Source organism: Aythya ferina, assembly GCF_964211825.1.
Source record: "Aythya ferina genome assembly, chromosome: 19".
In the NCBI taxonomy this organism is placed as follows: domain Eukaryota; kingdom Metazoa; phylum Chordata; class Aves; order Anseriformes; family Anatidae; genus Aythya; species Aythya ferina.
The window spans coordinates 7,725,864-7,752,285 of record NC_140309.1 but is presented as its reverse complement, the minus strand read 5'-3'; the positions used below and the strand labels follow the sequence as shown (position 1 = coordinate 7,752,285).

At 50.2% G+C, this 26,422-nt stretch overlaps 1 protein-coding gene across 2 annotated transcripts in view; it reads left to right on the top strand.

Annotated features, from left to right (window-relative positions):
* RTN4RL1 (reticulon 4 receptor like 1) overlaps nucleotides 1-3,315 on the top strand; it is a 30,523-nt gene extending 27,208 nt beyond the window's left edge. For both annotated transcript variants that reach the window (XM_084493190.1, XM_084493189.1), the window contains one exon: nucleotides 97-3,315. In XM_084493190.1, the coding sequence (XP_084349316.1) occupies nucleotides 189-1,448 (1,260 nt within the window). In that variant the 5' untranslated portion in view covers nucleotides 97-188 and the 3' untranslated portion in view covers nucleotides 1,449-3,315. The remainder of the gene's footprint in view (nucleotides 1-96) is intronic.
* Nucleotides 3,316-26,422: the final 23,107 nt, after the last annotated feature.

The following is a 26,422-nucleotide window of genomic DNA, read 5'->3' as shown; positions in this document are numbered from 1 at the left end:
TGTTTCCACAGCTCAGTCGCGAGCGGCGTGAATCGGGCGCGGGTTTCGGCAGGAGGGATGCCCCCCCTGACGCCGCTCTCCCCTCTCTCCGAACAGGGGCCCTCGCGGAGCTGCTGCTGGTGCTGCTGGGGCTGAAGGTCCACGGGGCCGCGGGCTGCCCCACCGACTGCGTCTGCTACCCCTCGCCCATGACCGTCAGCTGCCAGGCCCACAACTTCGTCACCATCCCCGAGGGCATCCCCGAGGACAGCGAGAGGATCTTCCTGCAGAACAACCAGATCACCCTGCTGCTGCGGGGCCACTTCAGCCCCTCCATGGTCACCCTCTGGATCTACTCCAACAACATCACCTTCATTGACCCCAACACCTTCGAGGGGTTCGTCAACCTGGAGGAACTGGACCTGGGGGATAACCGCTACCTAAGGGCTTTGGCGGCGGACACTTTCCAAGGGCTGGTGAAACTCCATGCCTTGTATCTGTACAAGTGCGGGCTGAGCTCTCTCCCCAGTGGGATATTCGGCGGCCTCCACAACCTGCAATACCTTTACTTGCAAGACAACCACATCGAGTTCCTTCAGGACGATATTTTTGTTGACTTGGTTAACCTCAGCCATCTTTTTCTCCATGGAAACAAGCTCTGGAGCCTCCATCAGAACACATTCAGGGGACTAATAAACCTGGATAGGCTGCTCATCCATCAGAATCAGCTGCAGTGGGTTCACAGGCGGGCTTTCCATGACCTCCGGCGACTGACCACCCTGTTCCTCTTCAACAACAGCCTCTCGGAGCTGCAGGGGGACTGCCTGGCCCACCTGGGAGCCCTGGAGTTCCTCAGGCTGAACGGGAACCCCTGGAGCTGCGACTGCAAGGCCCGCTCGCTCTGGGAGTGGCTGCACCGCTTCAAGGGCTCCAGCTCCAGCGTCATCTGCGAGTCCCCCGAGCGGATGCATGGCAAGGACCTAAAGGTGCTGAGGGCCGAAGACTTTAGGAACTGTTCGGGCTCGGAGTCGCTCCACCAGATCAAAACACACACTTTCTCGGCAGCAGACAGAGGAGCCTCCAAAGCCCACCACCCCCACCACTCCTCCAAGGAGAAGGGCAGCGAGCGAGGGGCCGAGAAGGGTTTGCACAGCAGCCAGCCCGCACCCCGGCCGGGCTCGCGCCGCCCCGGCAAGAACTGCACCAGCCACAAAGGCCGCAACCGAACCCTTAAGCCGGTGTCGCTGGGGCCGCGGAAAAGCGAGCACGAGGTCCACGACTACGTGCCCGACTATCAGCACAAATTCAGCTTCGGCGTGATGCCCACGGGCCCCCCGAGACGCAAGGGTAAGTGCACCCGGCGGACGCCCATCCGCGCCCCCAGCGGGGTGCAGCAGGCGGCCGGCAGCGCGGCCCTCGAGGCCTCGCGCCTGGTTTTTGTGCTGCTGCTAGCGGCCGTCATGCGCTGAGCCCGGCTGCGGCGGAGCGGATCTGCACTGCCACCCACCTACAACGGACCAGAGTTTCTTTTCTTCTTCTTTTTTTGGACGTGGAGAATCGGGGCCCCGCCGAGGGAAGGCCGGCGGCCTGCGGGCACGGGCGGCAGCGGGCGCGGGCGGCAGGAGTGGGTTGAAAGGCGTTGTCGCGCGGTGGCACCATCAGCCGAGCCCTGCACCGGGAGAAAAATAATAAAAAAAAAAGCCAACCTTACACAACCGGATAACGGGGACAGCGGCCAGCCTGCCGGCAACGTCAGCCGGACAACTGGAAACTTGTGAAATCCTGTTAATTTGAGAGTGCGCCGAGTGACCCCGCCAATTACCGCAAGGAACATAATTGCTGTAAAAAACGATCACCAATTAAGCCTACACTGTTTCTCTGAAAGTGAGTGCAAGGACACTTATTCTCATGTAATAAGGACATTGGTTCTCCCACGTTTTAGCCCTTTTGGCTCCAAACCCACAGGCCAAAGTTGGCTGGAAATCTCTTAGAAGACAATCTCAAAACCCTGAATATCTCAGGCATTACAGCAGAACAGGGCTTGCCTGCTGGGCTTGGAGTAGCCAACTACCAAAGGAAAGACTGGTTAGAGGTGGAATAAATAAAAAAAAAATAAAATAAAAAAACCACACACACAAAGAAAACAAACTTAAAGAAATGAAGTACCTGCAAGGAGGTGCGTTTTTTTGTAACCGTGTTCACACATCTGAAAAGCAAACCCAACAAATGCACAGGCCCCCTTCCCCTCAATTATCCATATGTATGTCTTATAATGTTTATAAACTATATGGAAACTATATCTTCAGAACTAAGGATTGTATTGTTGAATTTATAGCAGAACAGTATATCCTTTTCTCAAGACCACAAACGGCAGCAGTGCCTACAGATGCTGAAAGCCATCCGGCAGCCTCAGTGCGCGCGGGGGACCAATGTTCTTAGCAATTTAGAGCACTAAACTCTGGGAGGGGTCTGGGGGGGTAGTATGCAATGCAACAAAGTCCATATACAGAGAGCCAAAGCTCACCCTTAATGTCCTAATTTGTAAGAAGGGGGAGAGGGAGGTGGATTAGCGGCGCCTGGTCCCGATGCACGCAGCCACGGAGCTCTGCCTCGGGAAAGCGCTGCGAGCCCCAGGGCGGTGAGGGGCTGGGGGCTTCCAGAGGTGTCGGTCGTGTGAGGACCTTTATAGCTGGCCTAAGGTTTTCACTCGGGCAGCAGGTTTGTGGGCTGCAGGTGGCCCTGAAAGCATCAGGAGCAGGGATTTTTTTTCTTAAAAGGAATGGGTCAGGCCATGGGGAGAGCCAAGAGAAGTGGGAAAGCGCAAGGAGCGCGGGACCTGCGAGAAGCACGGTGCCCAGCGTTTCTGGTCCGCAGTGGGAAAGAGGAAGGCCCAAGAAAGCCATGGGAAGGGGTCGTGGCCAGCTGAAGGATGGGAAGAAGGGCTGCGCATTCCTCTTGTCCTGAGTTAAGCCCCGCAGCCGATGCCAGGTCGGGATGTTCTCGGTGTTCGGAACGCGCTCGGTGTTCGGGATGCGGTCGGTAGTCGGGATGCACTTGGTGTTCGGGATGTGCTTGGTGTTTGGGAGGTGCTTGGTGGTCAGAATGTGCTCGGTGGTCGGGATGTGCTCGGTGGTCGGGATTTGCTCAGTGGTCAGGATGCTCTCGCTGGCCTGCTTTGTGGCCACGGCAGAGCTGCCGGCGGCACCCAGCGCAGCCCGCAGGTGCTGCCTGAATTCTGCAGTCAGTGTTAATTCCCTGTCGGCGTGGATATGCAAGACAAAACAGACACTGAGGTTAACGAAACAAGGGAAATAAAAGTGATCTTGGACAAGAAAAGGCTGCTTTTCATTTTGTTACGATATCCCAGCTGGGGAGGGGGGCACTTTTCCAGCATGCAGCTCCCAGTGGCTCTGGGAACAAGTCCCATTCTATGGTGTGGGTGCCACACGGTTAAGCCCACATCTCATTCCCTGTGCCCCTAAAATGGTCCTGAGTGGGGAGGGGACATTTCCACAGCACCAGCTCTCCTGGAGGGATCTGGAAATGCAGAGGGAAGCTCCCAAGCAGAAGAGGAATTTTCCCTGCCATGCTTCATTAGGAGCAGCTCAGTGCTTGGGGAGGAGCGGTGTCGCTGCCCCTCTCCTCGCACAGCACCCCACAAGTGGGGCCGGGCTGGGTGGGATGCTCCGGGTGGGAATACAGCTCCTGGGGAACAGCAGGAGGGACTCGGGGAGGAGGAAGGGAGGTTACTTCATCAAGCCCTCTCTGTTCCAACTCCTATCCAAACTTCTCCGTCTACAGGGCTCTAAACCTCCACTAAAGGGATGTCCAATGCAGCCAGAACAAATAATCCGTGATCCGAAATAGCTCCCTCACGTCCTACTCTCTATAACCAATAGCAACTGAATGAGTCTGGCACTGTCCCTTAGAAGTGGAGAATGTTGTTATGTTGGTTATTTCGTTTCATACTCTGGAAATCAAAGCTCTCTGAGGGAGAATGAAGAGGAGAAGCACTTTATTAATTTTTTTTTAAGTCTCTGTATAACTCCTGTAATATAGGAGTGAAATGTCAGCACAGGAGATGCTAATGTTTTATAAATGATTTGGGTGCAGCAGGCACGATGGATAGTCTTTGAGATGAATTATATTAGAACAGACTACGCCTGGCTCAAAACCATAATTGTATTTTTAGTATCTTTTCCTTTAACATGTAGGAAAAATAAAGGCAACTCCACGGTGTATTACAAGCCTTGTCAATCAAGCACTCTAACTCCTAGCAATAAAGGCTACTGTTTAAAAACCAGAAGGGAGACGTGATACACTGCTAAATAGGAGGTGTCACTTGACACAGACTACAGGTTTCTGATGTTCCTCCTGCCTTCCCTTTGCCACCACCCTCCCTGCGCCCATTCTTCCTCGACAACTGCAGCTCTTTGAGGATAAACTAAATTTTTATGGCATGCTCTGACACTTTGCCTCAACAGCTACCTTCCCATACACGTGGTGTGGCTCCACCACGGCCCCGCTCGGCTCCCGTGCGTGCCTCACGATCCTTTCATACAGCATGTCTTCATGCATTTTGAATGTTGCTCTGAGGCTGGAAGAAATCCCCTTTTCTCCCAAGCAGCACTCCTGCAACCCCAAAGCGTGCATCCCTTTGGACAAGGGGATAACCACGGAGCCAGAGCCAGGCTGAGGCTCTTGCAAGAGGCAGATGCGCTTCTCCTTGGGCACAAACCCAAATCCTCGCTGCTTGCAGCTCTCCCCGTGCTGCCCTGGACATAGCCCTTCATAGTGAGGGGGAAAAAAGGGACTCCCTTGGCAAGCAAACCTTTGGCCAGGCCACGATTCCCCTCCCTGGGTCCAGGCAGACAGGCTGAGCTGTGTTCAGGCACTGCTTCCCTTTCTGTTCGCTGTGCTGAGGACAAGACGAGGCCCTTGCAGCGTGCCCGCCTCCCCTTTTCTATTTGGTTGTGTCGGTGAGCTTTAACGCTCTAACTTTGGGCTGTTCATGCAAATCCTTTCCATAAAAAAAAAAATAAAAAAAAAATAAATGAAAGAGAACCCAGAAGAGACCCCACACTGTGCCTCTGGAAACTCGCTCACGGCTGCAGAATCCCGTTTCCTGAGTCAGAGCCAATTTTCTATCCATTGTACCACTTTTCCACAGTTTCATCCTGTAATTGCTAATACAGAGCTTTTCCTACATGCTTTGAAAACACAAAGCACATGACACTGCGTCTCTTGTCCTCCCAGGCAGGATGAAAACCAAGCACCTCTTGGAAGCTGAGAATAAATGTTTGGTGCCCCAGGCTAAGCTGACATCACACCTCTGCAGCTTCTGGTACCTTCTCCACCGCTGCCCAGACAACACCTTACCGTGTGCCCCCGCGTCACCATTCCCAATTTGCTTCCTTTGCCCCAGAAAGTTGCTCTGAGACCCCCTCCCCCTTTCAAAGGGGCAGTGCAGAACAAAAACATCACGTTTCTTTTAAGCCAACGTAACATTTTTTTGTGGTCCATCAGGTGCAGCCTCCCCTCAGCTCTCCCTTTGCTGATGCTTTCCTTCATGCTTTGCCTGTCTCAGTTTCAAGCCCAGCCCCACAAACAGTTCCCAAGATCATGTTTTCCATTGCACGACCAGGAATATTTCCCTTTTTCATAGCTTGCTGTCTCCTTGAGGTCTCGTAGCCTGACACAATTCCTCTCTGCCTGCTCTCATCTCCCCCCGGAGCCGTGCCCGAGCTCCCATCTGCTTTTCTCCCTGGTGAAACACGAGACTGCCGACACCAGGCTATGGATGGGAGCAGTGATCAGAGATGTGCTTGTGTTGCTTGTCGTGTTGGGAGTATAGGATGGGAGAGAAGAGCAACAAACATGAAAAAAAAAGACACAGATGACTGTGGTTTTGGGGAGGTGCCACGCTAGCATCACTGGAGAGCCCAACCAGCTCCATAGCCATGTAAAAGATGTGCCACAAGCAGCACCCCTCTGTGTCCCCATCCGTCTCTCTGTCTGTCTGTCTGTCAATATTCCCCATCCTCCCCTCTCCTGGAGGAACAGCCTCCAAAGGCAGAAGGACTTTTCATCCCCAGGGCCACCTCGGTACCTGGCCTCTGCTCAAAAGCAGCCAGTTGGCACCAGGGGCCAGAGGACCAAAGCCAGCTCTGCACCACCAGCCCCTGGGCACCCAGCTCAGCACCAGTAAAAAAAAAAAAAAATCCATTTTTTTTCCCCCACTCTGTGAACGGGGGTGAAATTCTGCCTATGCCCAGCCTCTCTGCAAACGCGCCTTTGTTTCTCCGCAGGCTCCTTGGCTTGTTCCCTGCCTCATCTGCACAGCCCGAGTCCTTTCCAGAGCTGCCCTCCATCCTCTTCCTCCTTTGTGAAAACAGAATCAAAATAACTGTTTAACAAATCAGCCATTACCTTCTCCCATGTCACCAATTCCCCGCTATCATGTCGTAATTGACCAATTTTCTCTTTTACCTTCTCTCTGCTCTGGATACGTCTCGGGAAGCTCTGATTGTGTGTTAAAATATCCTCTCTAATTCACTGCTCAATATCTCTTTCTGCTCTTCTAATTGCCCTTTTAACTTGCTTCTAATTTTTTATAAATCTCCTAATCCTCTTCCCGCGCAGGTTGTTTACATGCACCATAGAATGTATATGTATTAGCAGATGTTCCTGGGTAAATAATGCACAAAAGAATATTACTGCTTCACACAAGCTGCAATTACTGCCTTCCTTCTGAATAAGCCCTGGTTAACCCTCCTATTTAGGGCACACGCCCCTGATGTCGCACTGCACATCTCCAGGCTATTTCACTCCTGCTGCAGAACATTAACACCACCAGCTCTACCAGGGCGCTCTCTGTATCTTCTGGGGGAAAAAAATATATATATATAAAAAAATAAAATAAAAGGATAAAGGGATCTGTGCAGCTATGCTCCAACAAATCTTTTTCGGGAACGCAGCTAGAAGAAAGGAAACAAAACAGCTACTCAACTTGAGCAGAGCGGCACAACCCCGAGTAATAAACAAATTTGATAGTCTCGGTGCTTTTGATTTATGAACAGCTTACTGCGCACTCAGGAAGCTGGCTGTCAGAGCCCTCGTACCGCAGACAGGCAGAGGGTCAGGCACGCATTGTTTGCCATCCGCTTGGTGAAAGACTTCCTAAAATTACTCAGAATGTCCTTTCTCTTTTCCATCTCTTCTCTCCGCTTGTTTGCGGTCTCCTGCTCGCAAAGCCCTATCCAGCACCGCAGTACCTGCCAAAGGCTTTGACTTCTGTGTTTTCCATTTGAAGAACGAAGCGAAATCGTGGGTTTAAAGTGATGAATCTCATTTGGATGGGGAAACTCGGCCCCGGGAGGAGGCGGAAGGCAGCGTGGTGCTGGAGGATGCCCGCACCCAGCATCTGCCTGGCTGCAGCCACTCGCCCTGTCCTGCCCAGGAGGCAAAAAATTAGCAGAGGGAGAAAAAGAAAAACAGGATGGAAATGAGTAGAAGCTCCCTTCCTGCCTTCTGTGGCTGCTCTGCCACGCGGGGTCAAAAGAAAAACACTCTTCTAGTAAAATATGAAGCTGTTCATATGACAGACTGCAGGTTTCCGAGGCCGTTACCGAAGAACAAAACTCTCTCAGCTGTTTGCTGTCTCACCCGGAAAGATTTCCATTTTCAGGTCTGCACGCTTCATTTTCCAGAGGAGCGGATCCCACACCCAGCCGGGACTGCCATCCCCAGAGACGGATTTGTTTGTGCAAATCTGCAAACCCTTGTGGTGCCTGAGGCACAGGGCTGGGCACTGCACCTCCCGGTACCGCACACGCCTCTGCTCCGCGCCTGCCAGCGTGACTTCGTGGTGTTTTTTCTCCCACAGACTCAGACCTGGCTTCTCAACACTGCGTGCAGATTGCTCTCCCTGGAAAAAGTTTTCCCAGTTGCTCCCTCTGCCCACCCTACAGCTGAGCTATCCAGGAGTCGTAGTTTTTGGCTTCTCACTGTTCTTCTCTGAGGAAGCGCTTCCAGATCGACTGTCTCATAACTGCCCTTTCTGTGTCTGTGTTGTTTTTAACTCATGCATTAACCCCGTTCTAAAAAAAAATATCTCATAGTAATAAAAAAGGAAAAGCAGAGTGACACTTCCAGTGCGTGGGCTGCCCAAGGATCCCGAGGACCAAGCAACCAAAAACCCCAACCCCATCACCACGCAGCCCAGGCTGCCACCGCTCCCGCATCCTCGCGGCAGCGGGCAGACTTCTCGGCTCCTTCCTGCATCTACTTAGCACGTCGAAAGTGAAGGAGACAGGAGAACACAGGCACGCAGAGCCCCTGCTAAACCTGAACTAAATATACCGCGGGAGGCTAACAGCCTGACCCGACGAGCTGGCGCGGTGGCACCCGGACCGCCAGGTTCATCGCACGGCTGCAACGGGGTTTTTGCAGAGCAAAATTGGGAAATGCCCCTTTGCAGGCACCATGAGCACCACCAGCATGCTCAGGGCTGCAGCAACACCCGAGATTTTTGGTGTTTTTGTGTTTATTTTCCTGATAGTAAGCAGCCCTGCTTTAAAGCATCTCCTCCTCTGCGGGTCCGTCCTCCTCTGTGCATCTAACCAAGGTGGAAAAGTGACACAGGAGGCAACAGCGCAGGAGAAGCAGGCAGGAGAGCACTCGTGCAGGCTGGGGTGGGGCTGTGCAGCCACATAAAGGGGAAAAAAAAAAAAAAGAAAAAAAGAAAAGGCGGTCATACGTGACTCAAGAATGAAGGAAAGGCAGTTGAGAAATTATTAGATGCAATTATGCGAGCACAGCACGTGAAAAGTAATCCCAGCTGCTGGGAGCTGGGGGGGGAAGAGGAATCATGATGTGATTCAAGGGGGCCCAAGAGAACACGTGCATGAGCAGCGGTGACCTGGTTTGCAGACGGAGCCACTCCTGTTTCTGCCTGGGTGCCAAAGTGGAGCCTCGCTCAGCCCGGCAGCACCCGGCTCCCCGGTGGCCCCTCCGGCTGGTGCAGGCGTCCCTGGGGTCCCCTGGGAACTGCATCTGTTTGCACAATGCAAGCACAAGCAAAAAGCCAGTTTTTAATGCAAAGTGTCCTCCTGCCAGCTTCCCAGTGAGTGTTTTCTAGCCCGGCACACTGCCCTGTTCCTGGGTGTCAATATTGGGAATGTGCACTAATCAGTTTATTTCTGTTTGCTTTCTTCCTTATTTTTCACGTCTGTGGAATTAAGAGCTAATCCACTGTCTGTGCCGATTCCCATAATTTCAAGCCGTGCACTAAACACGGGAATTCTTAAACAGATTTTTGTTTCCCCAGCTGCGCAACTTTCCCCGAATTCCTCCGTGTGCGGGAAACCAAAGGCGGCTTCAAACACTGGAGCAAGAAAACAAAACGCAGCTCCTACATCAAGCCAGCTCCCAGCTCCTCAGGCTTCCAGCACATCTCAACACAGAACTGGAGCAAAAGGGCAGATTATTTAAAGCCGTCACATGTAGGCCAATTTTCGCTGCAGTTCCTTTTGGCTCTGATTTTGCAGGCCCCAGTGGAGTGGTGAAGTCATGAATAAATGCAAGTAAACTGAGCTTATCCACTCTCATTTGAGCAGCAGAGTTTACTCGCCTCATGCTGCTTCGGCTGGAACACCAGAAGGGGAGTTTATAAGGAAGAAGGGGGCGCGGGGGATAATCCAGCGCTGCCCTTGCCTGGCGATTCAGCGAGTCCAGCACGGAGTAAACACAGGGCCAGGATCCTGCAGACCCACCACGTTTCTTGCTCTGGGTATTGAGCTCCCTCCACGATGCAGGAGGTTCCCTGCACCCCCGGCTCGCAGCGAGCTCAGCTGCTTGGGGTCCGTGGCAGGTCTCTCCTAAAACCCTGCATGCAGAAAGATTCACATAAGAAGACAAAAAGATTCATGCGTGAAGGAAGACGTGGTTTCGTAGAGGATATTCCGCAGCCGAAGGCAGCGTTTTGTGGAGGAGGGTTAGATTTTGACTGCGAGCTCCGTTGCAGCCTTCCACGTCAAAAATAAATAGAGCAAATAGTTTTACAGTGTGTGAGGCCTCGCAACACTTCACCTGGCAGTCGGTGCCGTCCCCATCAAAACGGCAGCTCAGGCCCCAAACCTGAGTGGCGCTGACATGAGGACGGTCCCCAGGGATGCTCGCGACCACGCTCGCCCATCCGCGGGGCTCCCGCAGCCTGCGGGCTCCTCCGAGCTCTGCCTGAGCCTGCAGAGACCCAGGCGGACAGGATCTGAGGTCTGCAGAGATAATGTGATAATCATAATGGATTTAAGAAAGGAAAAAAAAAAAAAGAGGAAAAACACCCTGCAATTTTATCTCCCTGCTAGCATCCCTTCCGCTCAGCTTCGACCGTAGCCGAGTGACTGCCGCACTTGTCTCCTTGTGGTCAAAGCAGCGGCGAGAGCCAGTTTCTTCAAAGTTAGGAAAAAATAATAATAATAATGGAGTCCCCGCATTCCTGCTGTGTTTATAAAGAGATGTTTTCTTCCCGAGCTACACAGCATGGCGGGCTTAATCTCAAATTTCTTTTTAATCATAGCGGGAGTCCCAATTAACGTGTCGGGTAATCATTCGAGTAGAACTGGAGCTTCACGTCCGCGGCGAGGCGTGGAGACGCACGGGATCGGACCTTCAGGGGATGGGCAGGGGCTGAGAGCATGCTGTGGGCCCTCCCAAAACACTGCCCTGCTGCGTGGGGCAGCATTCCCCTCGATATATGGGGGCAGACAGGGCTCCGAGCCCCCCGAGCACCGGGGTTGCAGCAACTAACGCAGCGTGGCCTCCAGCCAGCGCCGCGCCGAATTGCTTCTCCGTGCACTTTCCCAGAGGAAAAACACCGCAGCCGCTCCCGCTGCGGGATGCGGGCGCGTAATCCAGCGCCTGTGCCGGCAGGCGGGGAACCTGGTGCTGACCTACTTTCCTCTGCTGCGGGAAGAGCTGGTCTGCAGGCAGGATGCAGCGCGCAGGCATCGTGCCATCGGGATCTGGCGTCGCCTCGCTCCTGCGCCACCCCTGGCACCTCTGTCCCCACCAATTCCAGCCTGATTGCTCTTGGTTTATACTGGTCCCAGCAGCAGGGCACGCTGACATGCTCCTTTCAACCAGCGATGAAAATCTCTGCCTGCCATGCAGTGGGTTTTGGCCCCGTGTCACCAGGTAGGGGGTTGCCTGCGTGGCCGCTAGCTCACCCCGAGGATGTGCAGGCACCAGACCCTGTTGGCCTCCAACACGCAAAGCCTCCCGCTCCCTTCCTATTTCCCATTCACAAGGAAGTTGGGGCTGAGCTAGTCACTGCGCTGACCTGGAAAGCGAGGCTCTTTAAAATTCAACCGCGTACACCCGCGGTGGATTTAATCAGCGAGCGTTACAGAAAGCGCAGGCACGCCGGCTCCGACACCGGCAGGCTCCTTCCTCCGTACAGCGGGGCCGGCGCGCGGCCAGCCCTCCTCCGGCGCTCCCTGAGGTCCCAGCAGCGTCTTCTGCAAGGATGCTGAGCTGCAGCCCCGAGGTTTGGGAGTTAAAGGCTCGCCGCAGTCACTGGGGCTTGTGTAAATTGGTCTTTGGAGGGAACGAGCTCCGGCGCCGTATGCACAAACACCGCCCGGCAACCTACTAAAGAGCTCCACCAGCTTCTCTCTTCTTTGTGCTCCCAGCAACCTGGGTAAAACACACCAGCTTGATTCAGCAGATCTGGGGATAAAAAGCTGCGGTGTTTAACCCGCAGCCTGCGGACCTTGCGGGCAGTTTTTCTGCACCACGCTTCCCTCCTGCAACGGTTTAAGAAGGGACCGTTTTAATTGATTAGCTAGCCCATTATGGACAGGCAGAATAACAGTGCTGCAATTGAACTTAGGTCCTTGAAATGCAGAAAGACATCAGCCTGCAGTGCATTTGCAAGCCTTAGAGGCTAATTTCTGCCCTTTTTGCTGTTCCACACTCCCGGCCTGGGATTTACCTAAGCACACAGGATGCGTCTGTACACGAGTCGGGGCAGGCGGGGGTAACCGCCTCACATTGACATTCAGTCAACAGATCCTAATGATAAAACAATTTCCAGCCCGCACTTTGATTAAAATCAAAGCCACGGAAAAATCATGCTAAGGTTCATCTAATGAATTTTTTCCTTCCAAGACTTCAGCAGAAGCCTTGCCAGGGACTAAATCCGAGGGGGTAAGCTGAATTTGATAGTCTGGTAGTCTTTTTCACCCCAATTCCTAGAGCAGGCTTAGCAGTATAAATAAATCTGGCATGGCCACCAAGAAAATAATCCCTTCTATTTAGCAGCAACGGTCTACTGGGGAGGATAAGAGGCACTTGAAGACAAAAACAACAATCTCCAACTGTATATATATGAAATTAAAGGATGTAGGTAATTAATTGTTTAATAAGATAATAAAATCTGCACTAAGCTAGGGCCGTATGAGTCAGAGATACAAGAGATAGAAAATATGTTCATCACTCAGTCCACCTCTTTACCAACACATGTTTTCTAGCATTTGTCCAGTGTAGGTTTTGTTTTGTTTTTAAGTCAGTGAATCAACTTTTTTGATATTCAGCCCAACGCTAAACAGGAGCTATTGGCATTTTGCTCAGGATGAATAAATAACGAGTAACGTTGCCGTCTCGTGAGATCTTCCAGGAAAAAAAAACAGGGAGAGGTTTCCCCAGGACACGGCTGGCTCAAGCACACTTCGTTAAAGGACATACCTACCTTCGCACACGCCTTATGGCAACTGCTGGAGACAACTGCTCGTCCCTCGCCGCTCCCTCGCTGCTCTTTTGTTGGCCGCTCCCTTCTCCCCAAATACCAGGCGACTTGTTTTGAGCGAGCCCGATGCTCTCACCGCCCTTACCTCACTCTTAGCAACCTTCTATTTAAAGTCACAATCTGTTGCAGCAAACCAGCCCGCTAGTCTATAAACAAGCTGTTATGACCCCGCTGCAGGAAGAGGAGGAAATGGCCTATGCTTTAAAGTCAGCTGCCTTCAGTAATTAGAAGCGAGGAGACAAACATGAAAGCAATGACGTTTAAATGTTCTCTTATTTAAAGGGTATGCTGGTGCTCCAGTCCCTCCTTACTGCCCAGGTATGCAGGCCCAGTGCAATTAGCCAAGCAACTCGTGTCACTTGCCATGGGAAGGGGTCACAGTTTTTTTTTTTTTCCATTACTGGAAGAAGTAGATGCTGGGGATGTTGTTTCTTTTTTTTTTTTTTCCCAACCAGCCTTTGTTTCCTTAGCACGCAACATCAGCTGCTTCTGCCATCAGACACCCTGGAAGGTTTTATTAGTCCTAATGCTCCACAGAAGAATTAAGAGGTAACGGCACATATGTTCTGCTCTGCTCGAGAGTGTGGAAGGGAGGATTCGCTGTTCTGCAGCAGCACAGCTGAGCGTGCACGTCCTGGGTACCGCAGCCGCCTGCTGATGAACTGAGGGCATCGGGCTCTCCCTCCGCAAAGGAGCTCTACTACTGGCCTGAGAGGGGAAGGGGGTCCCTCGAGAAACATGAGCATTTCTCCTGGAGCCATCAGCACACGGGGTAGAGGAGACAGTCTCCTTGCGAACGGCAAAGCCGGGCTCTGCTTTGCTCCAGCTCCCAGATGGGAAGTGAAGGAAAAGGCAAAATCAGCACTAACATCGCACCTGGGAGGCTTGCAGCGCTGCGGAGCTTAAAACTGAACAGGGCACACGTATCCCATGAGGCTGGCGTGACATTATGCTCACAAACAACCCGCAAGTGCTTTCGGGGTAGAAGCCCTGAAGCCCTTTTGCTGGGGGACTCATCCACACGGGCACAGAGGGCAGGGAGCCTGCGTCCTCCAGGCGCTGCAGAAAGGCAGCGCCGAGGAGCGCAGGCATCCAGCTGTGCCCAAAGAGATTAAAGATGAGAATTAGCAAAGTTACAGCTTATGCACATACCAATAAGAGCAGGCATTTACCACCACTTGGATAATTAAAAAGATTCTTCACTGGTGACCGGGCTGGCAGGGACTCATCCCGCTGCCACCCACGGATGCAAGCAGCGCGCCGACGGCAGCGGGGGCACCCCAAAACCCCAACCCACCGAGCTGCAGGGGTGGGGGGGGAGAGGCTGCACAGAGCCCCCTGCTCCTGCCAGGAAGCTCTGACACCACCCCAGCTGGGCTGGGGCTGAGGTTGGGTTTGTTTGGGAGGATTTTTAGCGAGATCGTGTAATAGCGACCGCATTGAAATGCTGAGACTTTGGGAGCAATTATCCCAAAAAGCGGCGTGTCAGGCAGTGCAGCGCCAGCAGCCAATTAGGCTGCGTGTTACGAGGCAGAATATAGGCATTAACACACGAGCCGGCAAGCGCGGGATGCGTTCTGCATTTAGTGTATTTACAACACATGACCTAATAGTAAAAGCAATAATTAGCTACTATTAATACCGGCGGAAGAAAATAGAGGGAGAGAGGAGCTGCGCGGCTAACCCCGGGTTTTTTATACGGAGGTGCCTAACAGGAGCGAGCAGCAGAGGTGGCACAGCGCTGTCCCGAGATCTGGGCACGGGGATGGGTGGCATGAGGGTGGATTTGGGCACGTGGCCGTGGCACAGGAGCTGCTGCGGGTGGTTTCAGTCCCACCTGCATCAACCGCTTCCCTTGGAGAACCTCTCCCGGATTCCCCAAGCTAGACCAAGCCAGACACAGCCCGCAGTGGGCAAGACAGAAGGACGACATCCCACCCCGTTAGCCAAAATATTTCCAGCAATCGGGCAAGGCAACAGCCACTGCAACGCAAAGCAACGCCTTCCTCTGCCAGAGGAAGAATCAAGACCGGCTCCAACCTTTGTCAGAATGACGAGGGTGCTTTCATAATGCAGCCCTTTGTTCTGCTGGAGGAATTCAACCGCTATAAATTCATTCCCCTGGTAAATGCAGCAGTTATCAGGCATTTTACCACGGGATTCCTGGTCTCCTAGTGAAGTTAAATGCAGTGCCATTACAGCAGCACTTTAACGTGTAAATATTACATTCCCGGTTCTTCAGGAGATGTTCATTTAGTGAAATAAAATCCTGCTAGTAAAACACCTGATCAAACCCTTCAGCTGAACTGGCCCAGTAATTGCTGTAGGACTGGAAGGAGTCCAATGACTGGTTGCAATTTATGGCCACTTTAGAAAAAAAAAAAATCTACCTTGAAGCATCCGCTAAGGACTGAGTTGTAGATGAGATCATGGAGTACATTTACATTGCAGCCTTCTGCAACGTTAAGTGGCCACTAATTCGTGCTGAATTCCTTTGTAATTCTGATGGAATCGCATGTGACAATCACATAAATAGCAAGAAAATTCCTCAGGAGTAATGTTACTACAACAAGGAGTAAAAGGCAAAAGAATGATTCATCTTTCGTGGTGAGACATGCCCTTTTCTATCATCTCTACTCACCCAAAATAATTTGCCCAGCCCAAATTTCACAGCCAGGGCTGACAGACACCGAGCTGGAAGGGGGTCACTCCTGAGCCAGGACCAAAACGCGGCTGCAGTTTGAGGGAAATACGGTTAAAATAGGAAGCTGTGAGGAAGCATAAAGACAATTAAGCAACAAGATAAGCTGCCTGAGGGAGGCTACAGGAAAACCTTGATGAAGATTATGCTGCAGGCAGGGGGCTGCATTAAATGACCATCATCTCTGCCGTTATTAAAAATCCAAGGGTCACAGACGGAACTGGTCAGAGGGAACAGATGCAAAATGCCACTGGTTTAACCCTCGTAATTCAGCATAAAGAACCGGGATCGGAAAAGGGAGAGGGGGGAGGAATGCAGGAGCAAGCAGACAATCAGAAATGCTGTCAGAAGATGGATCCAAATGGACGCCTTAATTTTGTAAAATGACAGAGCAGAGCTCTGAATAACTTCAGAGTGACCAGGTGGTGGGACCTACAAGGATTTTAAGAGGTGTGATGTCTTTTTGCCACTGCAGCAAGGGAGCAGAGGTCGACGTGGGCTCCTGCATGCCCTGGCTCAAGGAATCACATGTGCTGGACAGAGAGAGGTGCTCATCGCCCCAAAGCCAGGCAGGATCTGTTCCCCCGGGGCTTTATCAGCCATGACCCACGTGGGCAGTGCCAAAAATCAGGCCACCAGCTCAGATCCCCAGTCAAACCTGGAGACAGCGGGTCCCCTCCTCTCTCCGCTTTGCCTGCAGGATACGGGACCAGGAGATGTCACCATGCTCCACGGACCCCAGGAGCTTGGGGACTGCGAAAAAGAAGCCCTATTTTGGCTGCCTCAATTAACTAAACAGATTAAAACTTTGTTATTTGCCTGGCACCAGTAGAAACAGGGTCCATATGCTGAACTAGAACAAGAACTTGTTTGAGGAGCTGCTGCCTCGACTGCAAGATGCCAAAAGCCAGATGGGGGACTCAGAACAGAGCAGGAATGGCTCAACGGGCAGGGCAGCTACAGCACGGCTTGTTCCTGGGAGACAGCAGCACTCACAAAAGCTGGGGGAAAGGGTTAAAAGCAGAACCGAGCACCTTTCTCATCATGCACTCCTTGCCTTCCGATGAATTAACATCGGAATCAGAAATCAGACGACATTCCAGGCTGCCTGAAAATTGTTTTTACACTTCCAGTATGCCTGTGGCCAGAAGTAGACAATATACATTCAGTGTGAGGTGATTATTGAATGAATTAAAGCAGCAGGTACTTCAGGAGGAGCCAACTTCTCCTCCTCCCAGGCAGATGCCCCAGGAGCGGTGCCGGCTGCGGGCCAAGCAGCAGCAGCAGCACCGGGGCCACAGCGGCCGGCTGACCCCAACCCTCTCCGGGGGCAGAAACATCCTTCACCCTCCTTTTGGGCTACATGGTTCAGGCTGGTGCCAGGCAGCAGGACACACGACGTGAAGCTGCTTTTCCTAGCTTGCCATCGGGTGCAATAATTGTGGGTACAGAGCAGTAGCAGCATCTCTCCTTAAGGCTGTTAATAAAGTTCACCTTCACCGGCTAAGCCCATTCCTCTTTCCCAAAGACTGGAAGAGATTTTATAGCAGATTCATCACCTCCACCCTTTAATTCTATTTTTGGAGTCTATTGAACTTTTGCATATGTTGAAATGAAAAGAGTCTATATTAACACAGCCACTTTTTTGTTACTGTAATGAGAGCCTTGAAACCACCACAAAGAGAAACATGCCTTTTAGCAGCTGAAACAAATTATTACAGCAACTGAGTCTTAAAAGGAATTTCAAGTAAAAATATAGTATTGCATGAAGTTGTTATGGCAACTGATGTTGTAGAGTAACTGCACTTGGGCAAGTTTTCCTCCTTCATCCTGCTCAGCAAAGTCTGGGAAAAACTTTATGATAAAATTATGCCTTAATTAGTCAAATAAGTCATAAATATTGCTTATCCCAAAATCCTTAACATTCCAGCCTCATGCTGTCTGTGTGCAGTTAGTCTACTAATGAGAAAATATATCTACTAAAGCCCCACTTACCATTAAAATTCTTATCCAATATTTTTTTTCTAATACAATTTATCAATTTAAACACATTGTACAATGCAATATTCTGCAGCATTCCATTAAAATGATAAATAGCTATAGAAAAAAACAAGGGATTAAACATACTGTAATGTAATATAACAGTATTTAAACGTAAATAAAAACAAACATGGAAGGGGAAGCATACCGTGTTTGAGAGTGAAAAGAGCACAAGTTCGGCTACGGCTCTCTGGACTGGAGTATTAATAGGACAGAGGAAGCAGGGCAATGAGAAATGACAGTCAACTTCAGAGGATATAAAATTTCCATTAGGCTTTGTTATAAGATTACATCAAAGCAGTTCATATGTTTTAATCTGGGGAAAGAGAAAGCAGCTACTTGGGGTCTGCGCCTGGGGGCTGCCTCTGTGTACTGAACCAGACACTGTGCATAATGAACAATTTTTATTCAATCAGAATTTCAGCACAGATAGCTCCCACTCAATGGGCTCCAGCACAAATGGGGCTGGGAAGGGATGCTATTCTTAAAGCTCCACCTGCTGGCTCCGGAAGAAGTGCCAATGGCTCTCAGAAAGTCCATTTTTTGGGGAGGGACAGCGGGGTCGAAATGCTTGCACTGATTTACCGTGCCCAAAACCCAAGCCCAATTTCTGGAGTTCTTGCCTTTCTGAGTTAAAAACAAAAGGAACATCTAAGCCCATGGCTTGTTTCTTCCCTTTCTCTCTTTCTTCTTCTTCTTTATTTATTTTTGAGTTAATAATTTAGCCGATATTTTAGCTTGCTTAGGCAGATCTGGAACGGCAACAGTGCTCAAAGAGCAAAGGTGTGCGAGCTGCCAAAATCTGCCTGTTTGAACCCACCTGATTACAGAGAGACCCCAGGGAGTTATCTTGTGCTCAGAGTGCAGCCAAAAGGGCACCGCAGCCAGGGAAATCATTCCATTTAGCGTGTGCCTCCTGCACAATAATTACTTATTTAAATTTTACTCTGCCGCTTGATCCATTACGGAATGCACTATAAACAAAGGTGATTTTATGCAGACAATAGCTGAGCCAGTCATTTTTAAAGACAGGCGTGGAATGACTTATCTCCCAGGATGAGCAGCACTTACGAGCTAGCCGAAAACGAGGTTTACAGCCTAAACCCTATTTCCAGAGGTTATTCCAGTGGCTGCACCGCTGGATCACCTCCAGCCCTCGCAGCAGCACCGTGCGCCCTGCCCTGCACACCGGGGCCACTGAGAGCTCTGTGTCCAGACATGTAGCTGCACGAAACCCTCTGCTAAATCCTGTTTAAGTCTTGAAAATATGCACCTGGTAATTCTGAGTTAATTACCCCAGGCACGTTTGAAATGCTTCTGCCACTGCCGCTGGGGTCTGGCTATCGATTGGGCTGCGCTCTGCCTCCTGGAGAAACTGCTTCGGTGAACTGAGCTTCCTGCCCGAATCAGGTAGGCTTTGCTCCTGACTGGCACCAAATCCCGTCTTCCTATTTCCAGAAGAAAAATAGCTCCTTTTTAATCTAGGCTTTCCAAGGCACTGTCATGCCTGTGACGTCCTGAATGCAGAATTACCGCTTTCCCCGGCTTTTGCTCATTTGTCTGGAAACCTCAGGACTGCTGCATCTCCCCACCAGTACATTTTTTTGCTCAATCCAGAAATATTCTTTTTATCAATTCATCTGACAGCACTCCAACAAGAAGGGTGTCTTGGAAGATGATGCTAATCCAGAGAGACCATTCTTCAGTCTGAGCATTCATGAAGTCTAATGAACTATTGGCAGAAAGTCACTTCTGTAGTGCAATTAAAACTTGTGTGTAGTGCTGCTCTGAGACACGCAATATTGCAACTGAAAGTGAGCCGTGCCAAGCCGGGGAGGTGGATTAGCTGAAGGAACACAAGTCGGTGAGAGGAGCCGCTTCCTCCCCACCAAGCCTAGTGCATTAAGTGAAGCTGGGATAATGGATACGTATCGCAAGGTGTTTGCCACCAGCCTGGCTAAAAAGTGCACGGCACGGAGCTCCTGGAGCGGGGATTTTTGGGCACAGCTGCACAGCTGGCACACGGTGACTTCTGTGGGATGAAGCTGGGATGAAATCCCCTGCAAGCACCCACCACCATAGTGAAGTAGGTCTGGATGAGGAGTCTAGAGCTGAATTTGAGCAGCAGCCCTCCACGAAGACACCATGAGCAGGAGGAGCACCACGGCCCTTGGCTCGGTCACCAAACCTCCTCCAGCTGCCCCCAGACCCGGCAGCAGGGCACGGGCTGTGGCTCAGGGCCTGGCCCCGTCCCTAACACCACTGACACCTCATTAGTTGGAGGAAGCGACAGTAGCAGGCATCATTAAAACGCTGTGATCTTTTAGCAGTTAGCCAGGGGAGAAGTCAGAAATGGAGCATTAGAGTTTCAAAAGAGAAATTTACAGCCATCGCTTCATAATTCTGCAATTGTTTCCAACCACGGTAATTAAAAGGCAGAGTACTAATCAAAACACAGGTTACTTTTTTTTTTTTTTTTTCTTAGTAATGAGCATGCTCTCCACACAGCCTGGTACAGGACCAAAGCATAATGAGAGCAAGTCAAGCAAAGCTTCATACAAGGTGAAGGCAGCTCCTGGAGCTTTGTCACCAGCGCAAGCACCGGGACACGCAGGGGACACGCTTGGGGACTGCTCTGAAAGGCTGTGCCCGCTGCCAGGTGATATATTAATGCCACTCCTGCCTCCAAACCCCACCAGCCCATAGCGCTTCTTGGGAAAAATCGGAAAATGAAGACACATTTTTATTTTTGGGGGTCTTATTAATCTCTTTACAGAAGCGGCACACTCGGAGGCAGCGCGGAAAATAGGTTAAGGCTCACAATAAGCTGAATGAGTTAAATCGGAGCCGGGCGAGTCTGCTGACAGGCAGTCAGCGCGACTCTTAAGCTTACAGGCCAAGGTAAGAAGAGTTTGAAGGAAAGTGCACTATCAAGTCAGATAAAATGAACGCGCTGGTTCTGACTGGTCTATAAAGAAGGGTCAAGCACTGGCGGGCTGGTGGGACCCGCTGCCGCCGCGAAATGATGGGCTGAAGCAAAGAAGGACTGACACTACTTCTCCAAATTATAAATTCTACTTCCCAATCTATCTGAATGGATTAACCTCAAAACATGAGATCCGGAATTTAAAGATTCAGAATTCAGAAGCTATTATGAGTCAAGAGCAGGAATTAGCATTTGAGTTATAAATATGCTCTAACAAACTGACAGGAGTCAGCTTGCTGTTCCTTCCCTTTTTGAAGATGGTGGCATCAGGCTGGCAATATTTAGCGATACAAGCCCAGGAGTGATTTTCACATCCCAGCTGGATGCCAACAGCATTCCTGGCTGGAGGAACACCGCTCCTGGTCTTCCACCACGCAGGCAGCCGCTACACAAGGGATGCACTGGGCCTCAGCACCGAGATGGGTTTTAACCAAGGAACAAGCCTGCTACAAACCCGTCCCATATACTGAGTGTCCACCACAAGCCCTCACAGACCCAAAATACGGGCAGGAGAGATTCAGACACCCCAGCAGGCCCTGAATAAACAGAAGCCCCAGAATATCAGCTGAAGTCTCGAGGCAGCGAGAAATGAAGGCACTAAATAACAGCACCAGCTCCTCGGATTTTCTGCCAAACATTAGCCAATTTAAAAGGCAGCAAGAGGCCCTTTACGCGGGGAGAATTTCTTTGAGCGCCGACTTAAAAGCTGAAGTTTGGCAGGAAACTGTCTGAGAAGGCTGGGGGGGGGGGAGGTAAAAGCCAATTTTACCTGGTAATCCGCGACACTATTTGTGTCCTGCCCAGACCACACTTCATGCATTAGGAGTGCGCTGCAGCTCCTCCGCTCGCTGCGGCGCTCGGCTAACGGGGAAGCTAATGGCTTCTATTAGAGGCATGTGCAGAGGGCAGCCGTGGCATGCACATCTGTCTGCAGAATAGATGGGAGCTTTGTAAACTGCCTAAACACCTTAGTTCCCGAGCAAACGGGGCTGGCAGCGGGGCTCTCCAGGCTCCCTCCTGGTGCGACAGGCTGCTGATTGACAAGGCTCGGCGCTAAGAGCCAGCACGTGCTCCCACTGCAAATAGCAGCGCCTGCAAGAAGCAGCCCGAGCAGACTATTTCGCAGGCTTCAGCTCCGTTACTCTAATGAGGATTTCCACACCGGAGGAAAAAAAAAAAAAAAAAAGAAAGAAAGAAAGAAAGAAAAAAGACAAAAGTCGTCTACGCATTCCCAGCGTAAGGGGGAAAGAAAAAACGCGGAGAAATAAACAGCTGGCGAAGTGAAATACGAGGTTAGAGCCCTCTCTGATTCAAGAGAAGATTATTAAACCGGCTATAAAGACGGTGTTGGCATCTCTTGAAATGAGTTTGTTACATTCAGAAGAGGCAGTTACACATGACAAACCATTTTCTGTTTAATTAGAGGGTTCTGCGTGGAACACTTCCAGGCGGAGGAGGGGAGCAGATTGCCACCCAGCATCTCAATTACGGGACAGCGCCTCGGCGATTCCACATGCAAATGTTTTTTAACTGACCGCAGAGGGGAAAAAAAAAGGGCTTTGTTTGTTCAGCAGGGTTAAGGAGCAGGAGCTCCGAGGCTCTAACCTTTAGCAGAAAGGGAAGCGGGGCTTTCTTGCAGCACATTTTACTGCTCGGGGTTTATTTCTGCCAGGAGAAGGGCTTCTGCTTGCCGGCTGGCTGGGAGAAGACTTCTGTGGGGGAAGCCACCGAAGAGCCACCAGGCTGTCCCAGCCCTGGTTAAAAGCTTTCCACTCCTCCAAGGTGGTAAAATAATACGTGGCTCATGAAGGACCTCGGTATGCACACCAAAGCTCTGAAAGTAAGCAAGCATGGGAAGGAAATTCTAGCTAATACAAGTTAAATATAGGTTATGTTAGCTGCATTTTACAAGCACTAAGAATGTTATTGGAGAAAGCTGTCATTTTTAATGACAGCACAAGCTCCAATTACCAGATAGCTGATACGCTTGGGATTTGGAAGTTTTTTTTAAATCACTTGAAATCTAAAAAAACCTTCATTATCAGCTTCTGAGTTCGATGTAAATAACTTCACCTGGCGCTAAGAAGTTTAACATTTCACAGGGCACACGAACAACTTCAAGCCATTTATGAACGTAGCTCCAGCTTCCTGGCAATTTATACAGGGTTTATGGCAACTTAAACAGCTCAGGAGGCAGGAGATGTGCCGAGGCTCCAGGAGGAGGGCGGCCACGAGGATGAGGATGCAGCGGGATGGGGCAGGAGCATGGAGCAGCCGTGTGGGTCAGAGAGATGGGACCTTGCTGCTGCAGCCCTGAAGGGCCACCCAGGACAAAACCAGGCATCACCTGCAGCCTAAACCAGGATACTCACTTCCCAAGCAGGCCCTTCTCACAAAGGGATGCTTTAAAAACACACGGGTGGCACAAAACCCTCTGTGCTCGCATCCTCCCAGCTCTATCAAGATGGCCCTTGGGTTTCCCACGTGTTCTTTGCTCCCCTCCATTAGCAAGTCAGGAGCTCCTCCTGCAATTTTACTTGCAAAAATAAAGGGAAATAAAGGGGAAAAGTCTGGTTTCCCAGCTGTGAGAAAGAGCACCGCGCACATTAACGCCACGGCTTAGTGCCGAAACCTAATACAATAGGCAGAAAAGCTAAACGCTGAACACTTTAGTTCCCCACAGATAAATGAAAGCCTTACAGTCAGCAAGAAGAACAGCAGCCTTCTAGCTTGTGGCAAGCAGAAAGTGGGATTGAATCATTACTTGAAGAAGAACGTGTTTCAATTTCTATAAATAAAAACCTGCAAGGCACATTGCCAAAGAAGCGCAAGTCAATATAGCTTTTCTATATGCGCTGTCAAACTTTACTTTTAGACAGTATATTAATTACATAGTCAATAATTGTGGGTTTCATTAGTGTATTAAATACCTCAATCAATAATATTTATCCTTCTCAGAGACAGTCTTCACCAAAAAAAAAGGGAGGAGTATTTTTTGATCCTGCAGTTCAAAAAGTCAGTGCAGCATACCAGCAAGGCTCTAATGGAAAACATAAAACACCGGGAACGGACAAAAATCGGATTATTACTCTTATTTTTCAGCCTTTTGTACGATAAGCCATGAGGGAATTCCAAGAGCGAAAGTGATGGCCAAAAAAATTAGATTTCTTTCTCTTAATTGCCCAGCAGTGATGTCAGAGTGGACATGACAAATGTTCGCGTCCGTCCTTTCCAGATCAGACAAGAACTGCACGGCAGCCAAGGTCTGCTCAGCCAACTTGCTGAGGGCAAGCTCTGAGCAAAGAACGTCCCAGCAGGACATCCCCAGCCCGTCGTGTATTGAAGTACAGTTTTCTTGGTGCCCTCTTCCAAGGCAGGACCATCCCAGGCCAACAGCATCCTTCTGAAATGGACCGGAGCAGCGGGGACCTTCCCCGGGGTCACCCAAGATGAGCACCGTGGCACCAAGCATCAGGCAATAGGAAGAGTTCAGGAGGATTTTTTTTTTTAAGCTGTATTAAAATACTACCCATAGGTCCCTTCAAAGGGCAAGGAGGTTGGACCAAATGTGGAAAAAAAAGCACCTTTGGAAGTATCGGCTTTATTTTAAATAACTCGCAAGAACAGTAATATACAAGGATGGGAAAAGGGAAGTACTACGAGCAGCCTGGGAAGACTCCCATAGGCACGCTTTTGGCATGGCAGAGAGGCTGAATTTAACAACAAATCAATGCACTATAAACAGGGAAAAAAAAAATCTAAAAACAAACAACACCCCATCCCCAAACACAGACACCTAACTATTCAAATAAAATAAACAGAAAAATGCACAACAGTCCTCACGGAAGATCCATCTGGTGATTCAAACCACCTTTTTTTTTTTTTTAGACGTGTATGAATGAAACGTAAAAATGTAAACACGAGAAACAGACTCAAAAACCGAGACAAGGTCTCTGGGCCTCTTTGCATCCTCACAGATAATATATTAAAGAGAATTTCCACTCCCTGTAATAAGGTTAGAGATATTTACTGCACAACTTCAATAGTTATAATGCGCAGTATGCTATGGATCACTCCCTCCCCAAAGAGGCTTTTGGGGCAGAAGCCTCCTCCATTGAACATTTCCATGGCCATCAGGCGCAAGAGAGAGAAAATCCCTGTTTCTCCCTCCCACCTTAACCAGCAGGCTTCTCAAGAGGTGTCTGCCTCCAGCGGGCGAGAGGGACTACGGCGAGGGAGGTGGGCACGGTGCTTTCTCTTCCCAAGGGCCAGCCAAAACCAACCAAGAAAGGGCAAAGGGAGAGATGACGAAAGAGGACGTGGAGGGAAAGGACGTCCTTCCTCCCCCCCTCAAGATGTTCTGCTGTATCTTTGGGCAGCAAAAGCAAATATCACGGAGTATTAAGAATCAAAACATCAGACTCATCAACTTCCACTCTCACACCCGTTGCACTAAAAGGACAATCCTACCGTGCTGGAACACGAAGCCCACACATACACTCATCCAAGCTGCCAGGCGTAGCGTACACAGCGTAAAGCAACGACCTACCAGAAGCACGCAGTGTGTTTGCTGCAGATCAGTGCAAGAAGACCGTTTGTTTTTCACAACAGCTCCTCGAATAGATTACTGCTCAAGGCTTTATTTTGGGGAAACAAACAAAAAAAAAAAAAAACACAAAAAAACAACACATAAAACCAATGCGTCTTAAAAATAAGATCTGACTCAAGTGCAATCTCCCCTCCAGAGACTCATAAGGGTCACCAAGAATTAATTTTAAATTGATGTGCAGTGAAAACAGTTAAATCATAACCAGGAATCAACACAAGCAGCCCAACGCCCAGACACAGCACAAAGGATGCTCCAAATCTTCCCTCAACACCCAGACCTCGGTGTTCTCATCCAACTGCCCTTGCACCTGCTTGAAACCTGCAGCCGCCCAGCTTCGTCTTTGCTTTGTATGTTTAGTTTAAAGCATTAGGAGCCACGGGACTCTTGGCTGCACAGTTAGGAGGTATTCCAGCATCCTTTCACTCAAGCAAATACAAGTTCAGTGCAGCCCTCCCGTGCAGCTGAGGGCACTCAGCAATAACCCGGACACGAACAGGGGAGATTTACGATGCAGGGAAGGAAGAGCCAGACTCATTTGCCAATAATCCTAATTAGCATCGCGAGCCCACTGTCTTCTCCTTAATTGGCACCAGCGAAAGAGCCTGGAGCTCTCTGAGTCCCCTTTTCCACTGCCCCCCGTTAGCAGCTGCGATGACACCAGGGTTTGGGTAACAGCAGCCGCTCCGCAATGAGCTGGGAGGCGAGGACAAGGACCAGGACCTGGCTGCACCTTTCCTGCCCTCCCTCCCAGCCCAGAGGCTGCTGCAGAACCTCGCTCCCTTTGGGCTGACCAACTTCTCCTTAACCAGTTCCCTTCCACAGCTCCAGCCCGCGATCAGGGGAAGGAAGAGAGGTAGCCAAGATCCACATATATGTTTTATATAAGCCATATCCCCCTCCCGGGAATCATTTTGCTAAATTAGCTCTTCCAGGCCCCTCCTAAAAAAGCTCTTCGTTCTCCTACTCAGTGTATAGTCCTCCTCTGTATTCGCCCCAGCTGAGATTCTTTTTTGCCTCTATATGCAGACCAGAACCGTACATTGCATTCGAGATGAGATCTCACACCAGAGGCTTATATAATCCTATCGTACTTGTATAGCTACACTAGAAATACCTTGCCTTACATAGCTTGATGTTTTTATCATATACTAGCTGATTAAAGCATGATTAAAACCCTCCAACTCTTCAGTCACTAATGAGCACCCACTTTATAGCAGGTTTTTCTTTTTTTTTTTTTATTAGTCCTCAAATAAATGACTTTTCACACCAACTGTTGAAGTTGATTTTCTGTTCCAGTTCTCA